Genomic DNA, 14842 nt, shown 5'->3' on the forward strand with positions numbered 1-14842 from the left:
CGTGTCCGACTCTTTGCAGCCCCTCTTAGTCTGTCCATGAAATTCTCCAGTCAAGAATACTGGAGTGGGTTGCCATTTCCATCTTCAGGGGATCTTCTCAACCCAGGGTTTGAACCTGGGTCTCTTGTATTGCAGGCAGTTGCTTTACTGTCTGAGCTACTAGGAAAGCAGGTCTTGGAGACCCAGGGTTAATGATATCTACTACAAATCTACTACACCTGCTCGAAATCTACTCTGCTGCTGCTGCTGCTAAGTTGCTTCAGTCGTGTCCGACTCTTCGACCCCATGGACTGCAGCCTACCAGGCTCCTCCGTCCATGGGATTTTCCAGGCAAGAGTACTGGAGTGGGGTGCCATTGCCTTCTCTGTGAAATCTACTTTAGACCACACCAAAATTTTGAAAGGGTGAAATGAGGTGCCAGAGAAGAGAACATTGAAGACTTCAAAGCTGCAATGTCCAATATGACAATCACTAGCCACATATGGCTTTTGGGATTATTAGTTAATTATCAATTTTTTTAAATTAATTAAAATTAAATAAAATGAAAAATTTAGTTTCTGAGTCATACTAGCCAACTTTTTAGTTCTCAGTAGACACATGTGGCTAGTGGATACCATATTGGACAATAAATATATAGAACATCTGCATTATCACAAAGTTTTATGGGCAGCTCTGCCTCAAAGCACTATCTAGGGTGTGATATTAAAGATGTCAAGGGTGGCATGTTTAGGAGTGATAAATACTGTCACAGGGGTTCTTAGAAAGAAACAACCCACCCAAGTTGGCTGGAGTAAAATGAGATATTTATATGACTAATTCAAGAAAAATACACGTGCCCCAAGGGATCTCTTGGGAGTCCCTTGGACAGCAAGGAGATCAAACCAGTCAATCCTAAAGAAAAACAGCCCTTTTCCTAAGGGAAATTGATCCCAAGGGTTGGAGATACAACCAGACTTCAAGAGGAATTGGAACCAGTTCGGAAGACTATGGAGAACACAAGAAGTATGGCTGAGTGCCTTCGATGTTTACCTAAAACTGTTGTATTTTTAATACAAAATAAAAAGTTAAAAACAAAAGAAGCTACTCTCTCCCCACTGCCTCTCCCTTTTCCTCTTGTTGTTCTCTCCCTGTGTCTCTTTTTCTCTGTCCATGGGATCTTCCTTCCTCTCCCCCTCCTTCACTTCTTTCTCTTCTTCTTTCTCTACCCCTTCCCTTCTCCTCTCTCCTCTCTACAAATCCAGGTTTCTCAACACTACTACCCATGGTCCAAAGAGGGCTCAACGGAATTCAGTTCTTAAAACTTCCTTTATTGCAGCGTCATCGATTTACAGTGCTGTGTTGGTTTCCAGGGTACAACAAAGTGATTCAGTTCTACATGTATATAATATTTTGCATCAGATCAGATCAGATCAGATCAGTCGCTCAGTCGTGTCCGACTCTTTGCGACCCCATGAATCGCAGCATGCCAGGCCTCCCTGTCCCTCACCAACTCCGCATCTGCTACTCCCAAACCCCAGTCCTCTCCCAACCCTCCTCCTTGGCAACCACCTGCTCTCTATGTCTGTGAGCCTGTTTCTGTTTTGTAAATAATTTCATTTGTGTCAGATTTTAGATTCCACATATAACTGATAGCATATGGTATTTGTCTCTCTCTGCCTGACTTACTTCATTGAGTATGGTAATCTGCAGGTCCATTTATGTTGCTGCAGATGGCATTATTTAATTCTTCTTATGGCTGAGTAATATTCCATTGTATATATATATATATAACTACATCTTCTTTATCCATTCATCTGTCAATGAACAGTTACATTGTCTCCATGTCTTAGGTCTTCAGTTCAGTTCAGTCGCTCAGTCATGTCCAATTCTTTGCGACCCCATGGACGGCAGCATGCCAGGCTTCTCTGTCCATCACCAACTCCTGGAGCTTGCTCAAACTCATGCCCATCGAGTCGATGATGCCATCCAACCGTCTCATCTTCTGTCATCCCCTTCTCCTCCTGCCTTCAATCTTTCCCAGCATCAGGGTCTTTTCCAATGAGTCAGTTCTTTGCGTTAGGTGGCCAAATATTGGAGTTTCAGCATGAGTCCTTCCAATGAATATTCAGGACTGATTTCCTTTAAGATGGACTGGTTGGATCTCCTTGCAGTCCAAGGGACTCTCAAGAGTCTTTTCCAACATCACAGTTCAAAAACATCAATTCTTCAGCATTCAGCTTTCTTTATGGTCCAACTCTCACATCCATACATGACTACTGGGAAAACCATAGCTTTGACTAGATGGACCTTTGTTGGTAAAGTAATGTCTCTGCTTTTTAATATGCTGTCTAGGTTCGTCATAGCTTTTCTTCCAAGGAGCAAGTGTCTTTTAATTTCATGGCTGCAGTCACCATCTGCAATGATTTTGGAGCCCAGGAATATAAAGTCTCTCATTGTTTCCATTGTTTCCCCATCTATTTGCCATGAAGTGATGGGACCGGATGCCATGATCTTAATTTTCTGAATGTTGAGTTTTAAGCCAGCTTTTTCACTCTCCTCTTTAACTTTCATCAAGAGGCTCTTAGTTCTTCTTTGCTTTCTGCCATAAGGGTGGTGTTATCTGGGTACCTGAGGTTATTGATATTTCTCCTGGCAATCTTGATTCAAGCTTGTGCTTCATTCAGCCCAGCATTTCACATGATGTACTCTGCATATAAGTTAAATATGCAGGGTGACAATATACCCTGCATATTGACAAACTCCTTTCCAGATTTGGAACCAGTCTTTTGTTCTCCTGTCTTGGCTATTGTAAATAGTGTCAAGCAGACCCAGTTTTCATCACTTCTCAGGGATAATACAAAGGCTGGATCCTGATTCCAAGTTTCTAGGGAAATTTGCTCCAATCAGGTGTGTCCAAGAGGATGGGGGTCGTGTCCTCATGCTTACTCAAGGGTAGTGAAGGGTGGGACAGATAATCTAAAAAGGAGCATATGGGGATGTTATTGACTATCATGTTGATCCTTAACACCTTGGAGTGGCCCACTGAAACTATGACCACTTAGCGAAAAGTTGTCAGAGATTTGACTAAGGCCGTAAAGAAAAAGGGTGTGATACCTTTTCACCTGGGGTTATATGATTTGATCACCAATACAGATTCTCAAGGGTTTGGCTTGACTTCTACATTATTATACCTGGTTGTAAGTGGACACAGTCAGAAGTAAGGCGGAAATCGGGTCTAAGCCTTTGTCATTTCTTAAATACAAATGGAACACTAATGAGACCCTTTTCCTCTCCTACCTTTAGGAAGAAACATGAAGTTCCCCTGGAAATCATTCAAGAGAAAGATGGAAAGGGCTATCTAAAAGAGACTGAGAGCTGCAGATCACAAGACTGGGGCCAGAGGGCTGGCAGTGGAAACCCCTGTTGGGTTGCCATCTCTCACTGAAAAGTCCCAGTTGCCTTTTTACTTCCTGCCGAAGGAAGGGGGAAAAGGAGCAGACCATGTCCATAGCCTTGAAGCAGGTGTTCAACAAGGACAAGACCTTCCGGCCAAAGAGGAAATTTGAACCTGGCACGCAGAGGTTCGAACTCCACAAACGGGCTCAGGCCTCCCTCAACTCGGGTGTGGACCTGAAGGCAGCCGTGCAGCTGCCCAGTGGGGAGGACCAGAATGACTGGGTGGCGGTGCACGTGGTGGACTTCTTCAATCGCATCAACCTCATCTACGGCACCATCTGTGAGTTCTGCACCGAACGGACCTGCCCTGTGATGTCAGGGGGCCCCAAATACGAATACCGGTGGCAGGATGACCTCAAGTACAAGAAGCCGACTGCCCTGCCGGCCCCCCAGTACATGAACCTTCTCATGGATTGGATCGAGGTCCAGATCAACAATGAAGACATCTTTCCAACGTGTGTGGGTAAGTCCGTGACCAGCTGCCTGGTTATTTTGTCACATCCCACCCAGGCTTGGAAAGTTGGCAGAGGCTTCTTCTGAAGCGGCCTGCCTTTGAATGCTGGATAGCATCCATGTCACTGTTTCCCAAGGTCCCATCATTCACGTATCTGCAGTTTCTTTTTCCATATCTAAGGACCTTATGGAAAAAGAATCATGTGTGGACCACTTATAATTATTCTGTGGTCCTCAATAGTGGGGAACACTGGCTTGATGAAAAATTAAATTTGATCTTATTGACTTCCTTAGGATTAGACTCCAAACCCACCCAGAGTTCCTAGTGAAATTTTTAATTTGGAGCTAATTAACTGGTTAGTTATACTAACTCTAGTGCAAGGATTGGTAGTCATCTCTCAGGATGAGAAATCCCAATGTGAAAATCCATGGATTTGTTTGGGAGTTGAACAAACAGGTAGTTGGCATTTTGCAGAAACAAGATCCTGGCATTCTCTTCTTCCCTGATCATAGGTATTAATTCCTGGCTGTTCTATTAACTCTGGACCATTGTGGAGTGACTAGACCAACCCAGACACTTGGAATGTAAATGCTTTCATCTGCTTTGTACTAAAAGCCATGAAACTCTTCAAGGGGAAGGACCAGACCTTTTCCATGTCTTTTATTTCTTTATGCTGCTGATCATTGGGTCTGCCTGCCTGGCAGGATGAATTTACAATTCAGTTTTAGGGCCTTTGGGTCAATAGAGATGAACACTCTACTCCTTGCCTTGTTGTAACTCTGATGCCCAGTATGGTCCCCTGGAACCTTTTAGGCACTGAGAAACTATTTGTAGAATGATTGAAAAAATACTTATGCTGCTGCAAAATATTATTGAGAAGATCTGAGAAGGTTGGGGTATTAAAAAAAAAAAAAAGCATTTGAAACACATTGCTGAAATCACCTTTTATAGGGCATGTGTCCCCATGTGGCATATGGGAAGTTGAAGTGGGGTGTATGGAAGTAATTGCTTATGTAAAAATAAAACATATATAACTTGACCAGAGTAGTACGTCCATCTTGAAATATTCAGCACACAAACCAATTTGCTCAGATTCCTCTTGTTACCTTGCCTTGCCTGATTTCCTCTTGCACTTTCTCTCTGCTGGCTCTTGTAGGGCAGGAGGTGGGGTTCATGATAACACAGTCCCCCTTGGTTGACTCGCCAGCATAGGAGGAAGAAGGCAGGTTTCAGAAACTCCCCTATCTGTATAACTGGTGCCTTGGAGGAGTAGCAATTTTGGCTCACGTCTTGCATTTTCATTGACTGTTGGAGGCTTCTTTTGGAGCTGGGAGGAATTTGTCTTTTCCGAAAGCATTACAAGCCACTGCCAAGGCTCTGTGCAGAACATGTGATGGCAATAAAGATAAATAAATCTGGGCAAGGATCCCTCCTCGTTGTCCTCCCCCTTCTGTTTCTGTTCTTTGATGCTTTGAACTCTGGGCACTGCTGTTCTCTCTGGCAGCTGTGGTTACCACACAAAGTTGCTGACCAGAAAGAACATCACGGAGCCTGGTGTGTTACTTAAGGGCGAGGAAGCTTCTGGCGGTCTCCTTGGAAAATAGGACATCATAGGTGATTTTAGATTTTGGAGGAAATCAGTGGATGCTGCTGGATCTCTCAGAGTAATTGACTTTGCTTTCTTTTTCTAAATGGTTTCTTTAGCCATTCACTATGCTTGGGGCATGCTCACTTGATCAGAATCCACTGTTTCAGCTCTTCCCAATATGGACTTCACGCTATGAAAGTGTTCTGAGAGATCTTAATAGGTGCGTATGTTTTGTCTTTTTTTTCCCCCCATGGAAAAATAAGTTTGGGAAATGTTTAGTGAAACTGATTTCTTTACTGAAGGACTTTATATTAATGTGCATTAAATCTCCAAGAAATCTCTTGAGAAATCTGTATGCAGGTCAGTAAGCAATGAACTGGACATGGAACAACAGACTGGTTCCAAATAGGAAAAGGAGTACATCAAGGCTGTATATTGTTACCCTGCATATTTAACTTATATGCAGAGTACATCATGAGAAATGCTGGGCTGGGTGAAGCACAAGCTGGAATCAAGATTGCCGGGAGAAGTATCAATAACCTCAGATAGGCAATTGATGCCACCCTCATGACAGAAAGTGAAGAATAACTAAAGAGCCTCTTGATGAAAGTGAGAGAGGAGAGTGAAAGAGTTGGCTTTTTTTAAAGCTCAACATTCAGAAAGCTAAGATTATGGCATCTGGTCCCATCACTTCATGGAAAATAGATGGGGAAACAGTGGAAACAGTGACAGACTTTATTTTTGGGGGCTCCAAAATCACTGCAGATGGTAACTGCAGCCATGAAATTAAAAGATGCTTACTCCATGGAAGGAAAGTTATGACCAACCTAGACATAATATTAAAAAGCAGAGACATTACTTTGCCAACAAAGGTCCGTCTAGTCAAGGCTATGGTTTTTCCAATAGTTGTGTATAGAAGGCACTGGTGACCCACTCCAGTACTCTTGCCTGGAAAATCCCATGGATGGAGGAGCCTGGTAGGCTGCCGTGTAAGGGGTCCCACAGAGTCGGACACGACTGTCACGACTTAGCAGCAGCAGCAGCAGCAGCAGCATGTATGAGAGAGGTGGATTATAAAGAAAGCTGAAAGCTGAAGAATTGATGCTTTTGAACTGTGGTGTTGGAGAAGACTCTTGAGAGTCCCTTGGACTGCAAAGAAATCAAACCAGTCAATCCTAAAGGAAATCAGTCCTGAATATTCATTGGAAGGACTGATGCTGAAGCTGAAACTCCAATACTTGGGTCACCTGATGCAAAGAACTGACTCATTTGAAAAGACCTTGATGCTGGGAAAGATTGAAGGCAGGAGGAGAAGGGGACAATAGAGGATGAGATGGTTGGATGGCATCACCAACTCAATGGACATGAGTTTGAGTAAACTCTGGGAGTTGGTGATGGACAGGGAGGCCTGGTGTGCTGTGGTCCATGGGGTTGCAAAAAGTCGGACACGACTGAGTAACTGAACTGAACTCAAATCTCCAAGAAAAGAATATGGTAGTATGTAGGGGCTTCCCTGGTGGCTCAGATAGTAAAAGAATCTGCCTGCTAATGCAGGACATGTGGGTTTGATCCCTGGGTCAGGAAAATCCCCTGGAGAAGGGAATGGCTACCCACTCCAGGATTCTTGCCTGGAGAATTCCATGGATAGAGGAGCCTGGCGGACTACAGCCCGTGGGGTTGCAAGGAGTTGGACACCACTGAGCGACTAACACTTTCACTTTCAGTGTATCCTAATTTGAACCTGGTACCTTCTTTCTTAATGGAATACTGTTAGCATCTTTCGAGAAATGTTCATCTGTATACATTAGAGTTGGCAAACTTTTGTATGTATCAGAATTACTTGGGTCTTCTTTTCAAAATGTAAATTCCTTGGTTTTCTCCCTCAACAACTAAATCAGAATCTCTTAGGTAAGGCCTAAGTATCTGTACTTTTAGTAAGCTCCCCCCACTCTTCTTGTTTATTGTAACCACCCAGAATACTTTCTGTCCCTTCCCCAGGAATTGTTTGTTTCTTATCTCTCTAGTTTTATCCATGTCATTCTCTCCTTTGAAATCCCCTAACATCTCTGTCTAGTGAATTCTCATGCATCCTTTATACCATCTCCTCTGTGAAGACTGTCATCTTTCAGAATGTAAACCCCTTAAAGTTATGGAATATGTCTTATTCAGTTGACTATTTGAGCACCAAGTCCAGTCCTGGTGCTTTACAAGTTGTTGGATGGATAGATGGATAGAAAAATAATCCTTATAAAATTCCAGCATGTGTATGGTATGGTGCTGGTGATCAGAGTAAGCAAATGTCTCTGAAACCCATTATCACCATTCCTGCATATTTCCTGCACCTTGCCTTCCATGGGGTTTAGTTTTCTCTGTTTAACTTTTGCAAGATTAAAACATTGGTTGTTCAGTCGCTAAGTTGTGTCTGACTCTGCAACGCCATAGACTGCAGCACACCAAGCTCTTCTGTCCTTAAGTATCTCCCTGAGTTTGCTCAAATTCCTGTTCATTGAGTTGATAATGCCATCCAACCATCTCATCCTCTGTCGCCCCTGTCTCCTGCCCTTAATCTTTCCCAGCACCAGGGTCTTTCCCAATGAGCTGGCTCTTTGCATCCGGGATTTCTGCTTTGGCCCAGCTGCTTCATTCTTTCAGAGCTATTAGTATTATTAATTGCCCTTCCCTCTTCCCCAGGAGCATATTGGACACCTTCTGACCGGGGAGGCTTATCTTCTGATGTGATATCTTTTTGCCTTTCAAACTGTTCATGGGGTTCTTGCCGCAAGAATACTGGCATGGTTTGCCATTCTCTCTTCCAGCGGACCACATTTTGTCAGAACTCTCTACCGTGACCTGTCCATCTTGGCCCTGCATGGCATGGCTCATAGCTTTATTACGTTATACAAGCCCCTTTGCCACGAGACAAGGCTGTGATCCATAAAGAGGGTTAAAATGATAGGGGTTAGTAAAAACCACCACCATCCACCACCACCCTGATGGTCTTCATTAGTATCCTGCTCACCTCTGCTGTTTGCCCTCCGATAACACTGTTGCTGTCTTTGCAAAAACTTGTCTTTTTAGAGCCACTTTCTCTATGAGAATTCATTTCCTCTGCTTCTTCCTCCCCCTGATTCTAGCCTACTTTCCTTCTTTTTGATCTTGGTGCTGCCATGAGTCATTATCATGAAAATGATCAAGGTGTCTGTCAGGATAAAGTGAAAGAGGAATTTCCAGCCAACAGCAGACCCTGGGCGGATGAGAAATTTGGGAGTTCTGCTTAGCATTATGGCTTTGAATCCTGGGCATATTTCTTGTCTTCTTGTCTGGGAATTGGGAGGAGTTCAAACTTTCCCTCCTCCCCACTGTGATTCGAGGAACCAGAACCGGAAAAATACAGACAGATGTGAAGGCTTCAGCCTCAGTTAGGTATTAAAGGATATAAACAGCTGTTGATCTCTACCGCTGAAAGAAAAACTCTCATCTGTTTCTGTATCCTGATTTAACTAGGATACCCGGGCTATTTCAGAAGTCAAGCCTTCTCAGTTGGGAGAATACCAAACAGATGTGGCTCCCTTGTGAACCAGAGTCTCCTTCCTCCACTCTCTTGATCCTCCCCAGTCTCCTTTGTTAAAAAGCCAACAGATGTTCCTGCAAAAGCTCCTAAAACAGCAGTAATTTCAGAAGCAAGGGCCACCTCCTCTTTGATTGTATCTCTTTTTTAACCACTTTTAGAGGTAACGAAAGAAAAATAGAAAGCCACAGCCACCCACTTTTTAAATTCCATTGCCTGGCTAATCACAATAATTTTTCTGTTCTAGCCCCCAGCTTCCCTGTTTTTCTGTTATATAATGGGACTTAAATCTCAGATCTGACACTTAGAAAAAAAGGGAGTTGAAAACTTAGCGCTACTCCAACTCATGTTTTTAAAATGTCTTTGAGCAGGAGGAATAAGAACATTTAAAAAATAATGACATAATCTCACCTACCTTTACAGTTTTAGAATAAATGGGTGTCAGAGAAGGAAAGAGCAAGGAAAGGGAGGGAACGTGCATATATTGAGTTTCCTAAGCATCAAGCACTAGACCTGGCACATAATCTTTCTTAATTCTTATAATAACTGAACGAATTAAATATGCCATTTTACCAATGAGGGAGCTGACATTGAAACAAGCCCAGGGGCTTTCTTAAGGTTGTACAGTTAATCAGTCATTTAGAAGTTAGGGTTTGAGCTCAAGAGTGTCTGGCCAAAAATCTCTGCTCTTGTCACCCATTACCATTTATATTATAGCATGAATCGTTATTCTGCAGATTTCCTTCACATGCTGAAAGACTTCTCAATCATGGTTTTAGGAGGTTACCTAGGAGGGAAAATTTTTTCAGAAAACCTGATTTTGGGTATAAGTTTTAAAGAAATGATTCTGGTTTTTTCGTTTGTTTGTTTCTGTTTTATTTTGTTTTGTTTTTGTTTGCCCCCGCTTTCAAAAATCACCCCTAAAATGCCTGAGCAGTATGTCAGACACTGTATCTGTTCCCATGTCACAAGACTGCGCAGAGGGTGACAGCCTTCGGAAGATGCTTCGTGGGCCGTGACTACCTGTTACAGCGTTTGGTCCTTCACTCACTCAGGAGATGTTTGTGGAATGCCTGTTCAGAAGCGGGTCCTATTTTAGGCTCCAAGAAGGAGCGAAGCAGACAGCTCGTGTCCTTGAGCAGTTTCCATAATGCCTAGAATGTCAAGTTGCTCCAAATTAATCTGCACATTCTTCCAAAATGAGTACTTTGCTCTGTGGACAAGTGCATTGTGGAATTGGCTGCCTCCCTCTGGCAACCTCTCTCATGAGACTATAGCTGAGTCTCATCCTCTTTGAAAATATTGTGGCAGGAAACATAAGGCTATAAAAATATCCATAGGGATGAACTTTTCAAACATGGGATGTTGGGGAACTGAGTTTAGAACTAGCCTTTAAATTTTAACTTTTATTTTCTATTGTCTCCCTCGTGGTTTTTAAATTTTGATATAAACCTAGATAATGCTGGTAAGACAGCATGTATGTCATCAAAATATACTTACAGTGTGGCAGGACTAGCACCGGGCTTGTAGACGGAGACCAGCTCTGCCGTTATAAAACGCTACAGGGGCTATAGGAAACACTATGTGCTGTGTGCTATCGGTAAACACGTAACCTCTGAGCTTACATCCCTCTGTGTGAAGATTCGCATTTCACAGGGCTGTTGCAAGGAATGAAGCAGTGTGAGTGAAAACACCCACCCCAGAGCCATAAGCCCCCGTGCTAAGTGCTAAGTCACTTCAGTTGCATCCGACTGTGTGTGACCCTGTGGACTGTAGCCCTCCAGGCTCCTCTGTCCATGGGGATTCTCCAGGCAAGATACTGGAGTGGGTTACCATGCCCTCCTCCAGAAGATCTTCCCAACCCAGGGATCGAACCCGCATCTTTCACGTCTCCTACATTAGCGGGCAGGTTGTTCACCACTAGCGCCACCTAGGCCCTCACGCTGCTGCTGCAGCTAAGTCGCTTCAGTCGTGTCCGACTCTGTGTGACCCCACAGACGGCAGCCCACCAGGCTCCCCCGTCCCTGGGATTCTCCAGGCACGAACACTGGAGTGGCTTGCCATTTCCTTCTCCAATGCATGAAAGTGAAAAGTGAAAGTGAAGTCGCTCAGTCGTGTCCCTTGTCCGACTCTTCGCGTAAGAGGTGCTAAAAAACAAATGTATGTCAGCTGCCTCTCTCTCTGCATACGTTTCTACGTAACTGTCAACCAAAACTCTTGAAGCCCACTTGATGATTTCTGATCAAGTGATTTTAGCCTCAGATAAAAGCAAAATGCACTGTAAGAGACTCAACATGATTTTTTAAAAATTAGCTGTCCTTTTTCTTGGATTGCTCTGTGATGTGGGGGTCATGTGAAAGTGAAGTGAAAGTGTTAGTTGCTCTGTGGTATCCAACTCTTTGTGACCCTATGGGACTGTAGCCACCAGGCTTCTCTGTCCATGGAATTATCCAGGCAAGAATAATGGAGTGGGTAGCTATTCCCTTCCCCAGGGGATCTTCCCGACCCAGGGATCGAACCCAGGTCTCTGGCATTGCAGGCAGATTCTTTACCGTCTGAGCCACCAGGGAAGCCCAATATGGAGGGGCTCATAAATATCCTCAAAGACTTTGGGAAATTTCAACGTTTCTTTAGGAGTCAGACCAACTCCTGTTGTTAGGGATGAGCACTTACCTCTTTAGAGAGAAAGCTACTGGGAAGGATCATCTCTCTTGGTTTTTAAAAGACTGAGTACTGGGGACTTCTTGGAGGTCCAGTGGTTGAGAATCTGCCTGCCAATGTAGGGGACATGGGTTTGATCCCTGGTCCAGGAGGATCCCGGATAAGGCAATGGCACCCCACTCCAGTACTCTTGCCTGGAAAATCCCACGGGCAGAGGAGCCTGGTAGGCTGCAGTCCATGTGGTCGTGAAAAGTCGGATACGACTGAGCGACTTCCCTTTCACTTTTCACTTCCATGCATTGGAGAAGGAAATGGCAGCCCACTCCAGGGTTCTTGCCTGGAGAATCCCAGGAATGGGGGAGCCTGGTGGGCTGCCATCTATGGGGTCACAAAGAGTCAGACACGACTGAAGCGACTTAGTAGTAAGTAGTAGTAGTTGTAGCCAGGAGGATCCCACATGCTGAAGGGCAGCTGAACCCACGCACTGAAACTCTGAAGCTGGTGCACCTAAGAGTCTGTGCTCAGCAACGAGAGAAGCTACCGGAACACCTCAGCTAGAGAGTAGCCCCCGCTCGCTGCAACTAGAAGAAAGCCTGTGTGCAGCAACAAAGACCCAGTGCGGCCAAAAAAATAAATCAAAAAAGAAAAAAGACGGAGTACAGAACCTGCCCGTGCTCATTTCAACCCAGCAGACTTCAGCAGAGACTGGGTGTAGGTTAGCTGGGAAAGTGGGGAGATAGCCAACTAGTCACATTTGGGACAAGCCATTCACTAAAATTAGTGTTGGGTGAGCTGCCCTGGGTTTGATCTCTCAAGAGGAAGGGAAAAGGGTTTTCAGCACCAGGAATGGAGCCTCCAAGCTAACCTTGTGAACTGGCGAGTTGTTCCTAAGGCTCTGGAAACATGTTTTGGCTTTGGGATCTGAAAAACTATTTGGCAGGGCACCCCTGGTGACTCAGATGGTAAAGAATCTGCCTGCAATGCAGGAGCCCCGGGTTCGATCTCTGGGTTGGGAAGATCCCCTGGAGAAGGAAATGGCAGTCCACTCCAGGATTCTTGCCTGGAGAATTCCATGAACAGAGGAGCCTGGCGGGCTATAGTCCATGGGGTCGCAAAGAGTCGGGCACGACTGAGCGACTAACACACACAAACTCTTTGGTGCCCTAAGAATTTACTCACTGGGAATGCGTCATAACAAAGCTGCAATTTTCTGAACACTTTACCTGCATCATGTCATTTAATCTGTAAAATGACCCCATAAGGCAGGTAGCATGTGGTCCATGTCACAGATGAAAAAGATTAAATCACTTGCCCAGGGTCACATGGACAGACCTAGGATTCAAACCCAAAGCAGCTCAGCTCTATAGCCCATGCTCTAAGATAATCCAACATCTCGTGTCTGTGGTGTTCTCACCCCAGGAACAGCATCACTCTTGTTTTAGCCCTCCCTGAGGCATCACATGTTAAATCCTCTCCAGGAAGGGTCCTGATGTAAGTCCACATTTATAGGGAAGGATGTGAAAACAGAAAGGGCCCTGCATCCGATGTAGATCATACTTGTTCCTTGCTGATCGTAACTCTTAAAGTTCTGCTCCTGGTGAGAACTGGCCTTCTCTAGATTTTGACCTCCCCTATTTTATTCAGTCATCTATTTATCCAGTCATCCAGTCATCTGTTCATGGAAACCACGCAGAGACAGCTCCACTCTTCCTCACCCCCACTGGCTGTGGGCAAATGGATGGTCTTTTGTGGATGGACCCAGTTCCCTGCTCCCACTTGTTACAGCAAGTGGACTCCATGTCACGGCAGTGACTCTGTGGCTGAGTTCTTGAGAACAATGGTAAATAACCACCCCCACTCAACAAACCCCAAGAGATACCTCTGGAAAATGGTGAGGACCACCAGTGTGCTAAGCAGCAGCACGGGGGAAAGGAGTAGAGAGGGGAGCCCAGAGGGCCTAGCGGTTGCCCTGTAAGTTAATGCTAATTACCTGCTGTCCCCCCTGCACTGAGTTTTCCCTTACCCGTGCTGTGCAATTTTAATGAGCGATATCTCAAGTGACAAGTCATTACATCTCAGCATCAGCTGGGAAGGGCTCCGGGCTATGTGATACTTAGTGGAAAACAAAGATGAAAAATAAAGGCTGCAATTGGGGTGGTGGTATCTGCTGCTTTTAGGGGCTTCCTAGTGACTCAATGTTAAAGAATCCGCCTGCCACCGCAGGAGACGTGGGTCCAATCCCTGGGTTGGGAAGATCCCCTAGAAAAGGAAATGGCAACCCACGTCAGTATTCTTGCCTGGGAAATCTCATGGACAGAAGCAGCCTGGAGGGCTACAGTCCACGGGGTCACAAAGGAGTGGACCACGATTTAGCGCCTAAACAACAACAGTAACCTGCTGCTTTTCCGCGTTTGTGGTTGTAGACATGGCATCCCTCCTTAGTCAGTGAAGACTGCCTTGCGGAGGTCAGTGCTGCTTGGAGACACACATAAACTCAGCACCAAGCTGTTTTTTTTTTTTAATTTAAATTTATTTATTTGGCTGCACTGTGTCTTCGTTGTGGCATGCAGGATCTTTAGTTGTAACATGCAAACTTGTAGTTGCGGTATGTGGGATCTAACATCCAGGGATCCAACCAGGGATTGAACCCAGGTCCCCTGCATTGGGAGCATGGAGTCTTGGGCACTGGACCACGAGAGAAGTCCCAGCACCAAGCCTTAAGGGATGGGGAAATGTATCTGGAGATGGAATGGGATGGAAAAAAACCAGCTAACCAGAACTCTAACCCAGAACAAAGATAGAATTGGAAGGAGCAGTTGTATAAGCCGCGTGAAGTGAGGACAAGATCCCCATAGCTTACTGGATTACCACTGATGAGCCAGCTGAGTGTTAATGAGCACAGGTTTTTGTTTATCTGAGCCGTACATACCTATCAGCAGGGCCCTGACACCAGAGTCTTTCTCTCTGTGCTCCCCCTCACAGGTCTCCGCCTCCCCTCTAGATGAAGAAGGTATCCTTACTCAGTGTCATTTTGAAGGGAGCCCAAGTTATTGTCCAGCCCTAGATCTCATATGTGGAGAGTGAGTCTCAAGCATTTCCTTCAAAAGACCTTTGTAGGTTTCAGGACATGTAGTGT

General features: G+C 44.8%; 1 protein-coding gene across 4 annotated transcripts in view; it reads left to right on the forward strand.

The window, feature by feature from the left end:
* Window positions 1-14842, forward strand: part of MOB3B (MOB kinase activator 3B) — a 219089-nt gene that overhangs the window by 70320 nt on the left and 133927 nt on the right. For 3 of the 4 annotated variants that reach the window (XM_027549085.1, XM_027549086.1, XM_027549087.1), the window contains exon 2: window positions 3283-3898. In XM_027549085.1, coding sequence (XP_027404886.1) covers window positions 3481-3898 — 418 coding nt within the window. In that variant the 5' untranslated portion in view covers window positions 3283-3480. Of the gene's footprint in view, window positions 1-3282; window positions 3899-14842 lie in introns of those variants that run through there. The other variant, XM_027549084.1, reaches the window with a different exon arrangement.

The sequence above is a fragment of the Bos indicus x Bos taurus genome, chromosome 8 (assembly GCF_003369695.1).
Source record: "Bos indicus x Bos taurus breed Angus x Brahman F1 hybrid chromosome 8, Bos_hybrid_MaternalHap_v2.0, whole genome shotgun sequence".
Lineage (NCBI taxonomy): Eukaryota > Metazoa > Chordata > Mammalia > Artiodactyla > Bovidae > Bos > Bos indicus x Bos taurus.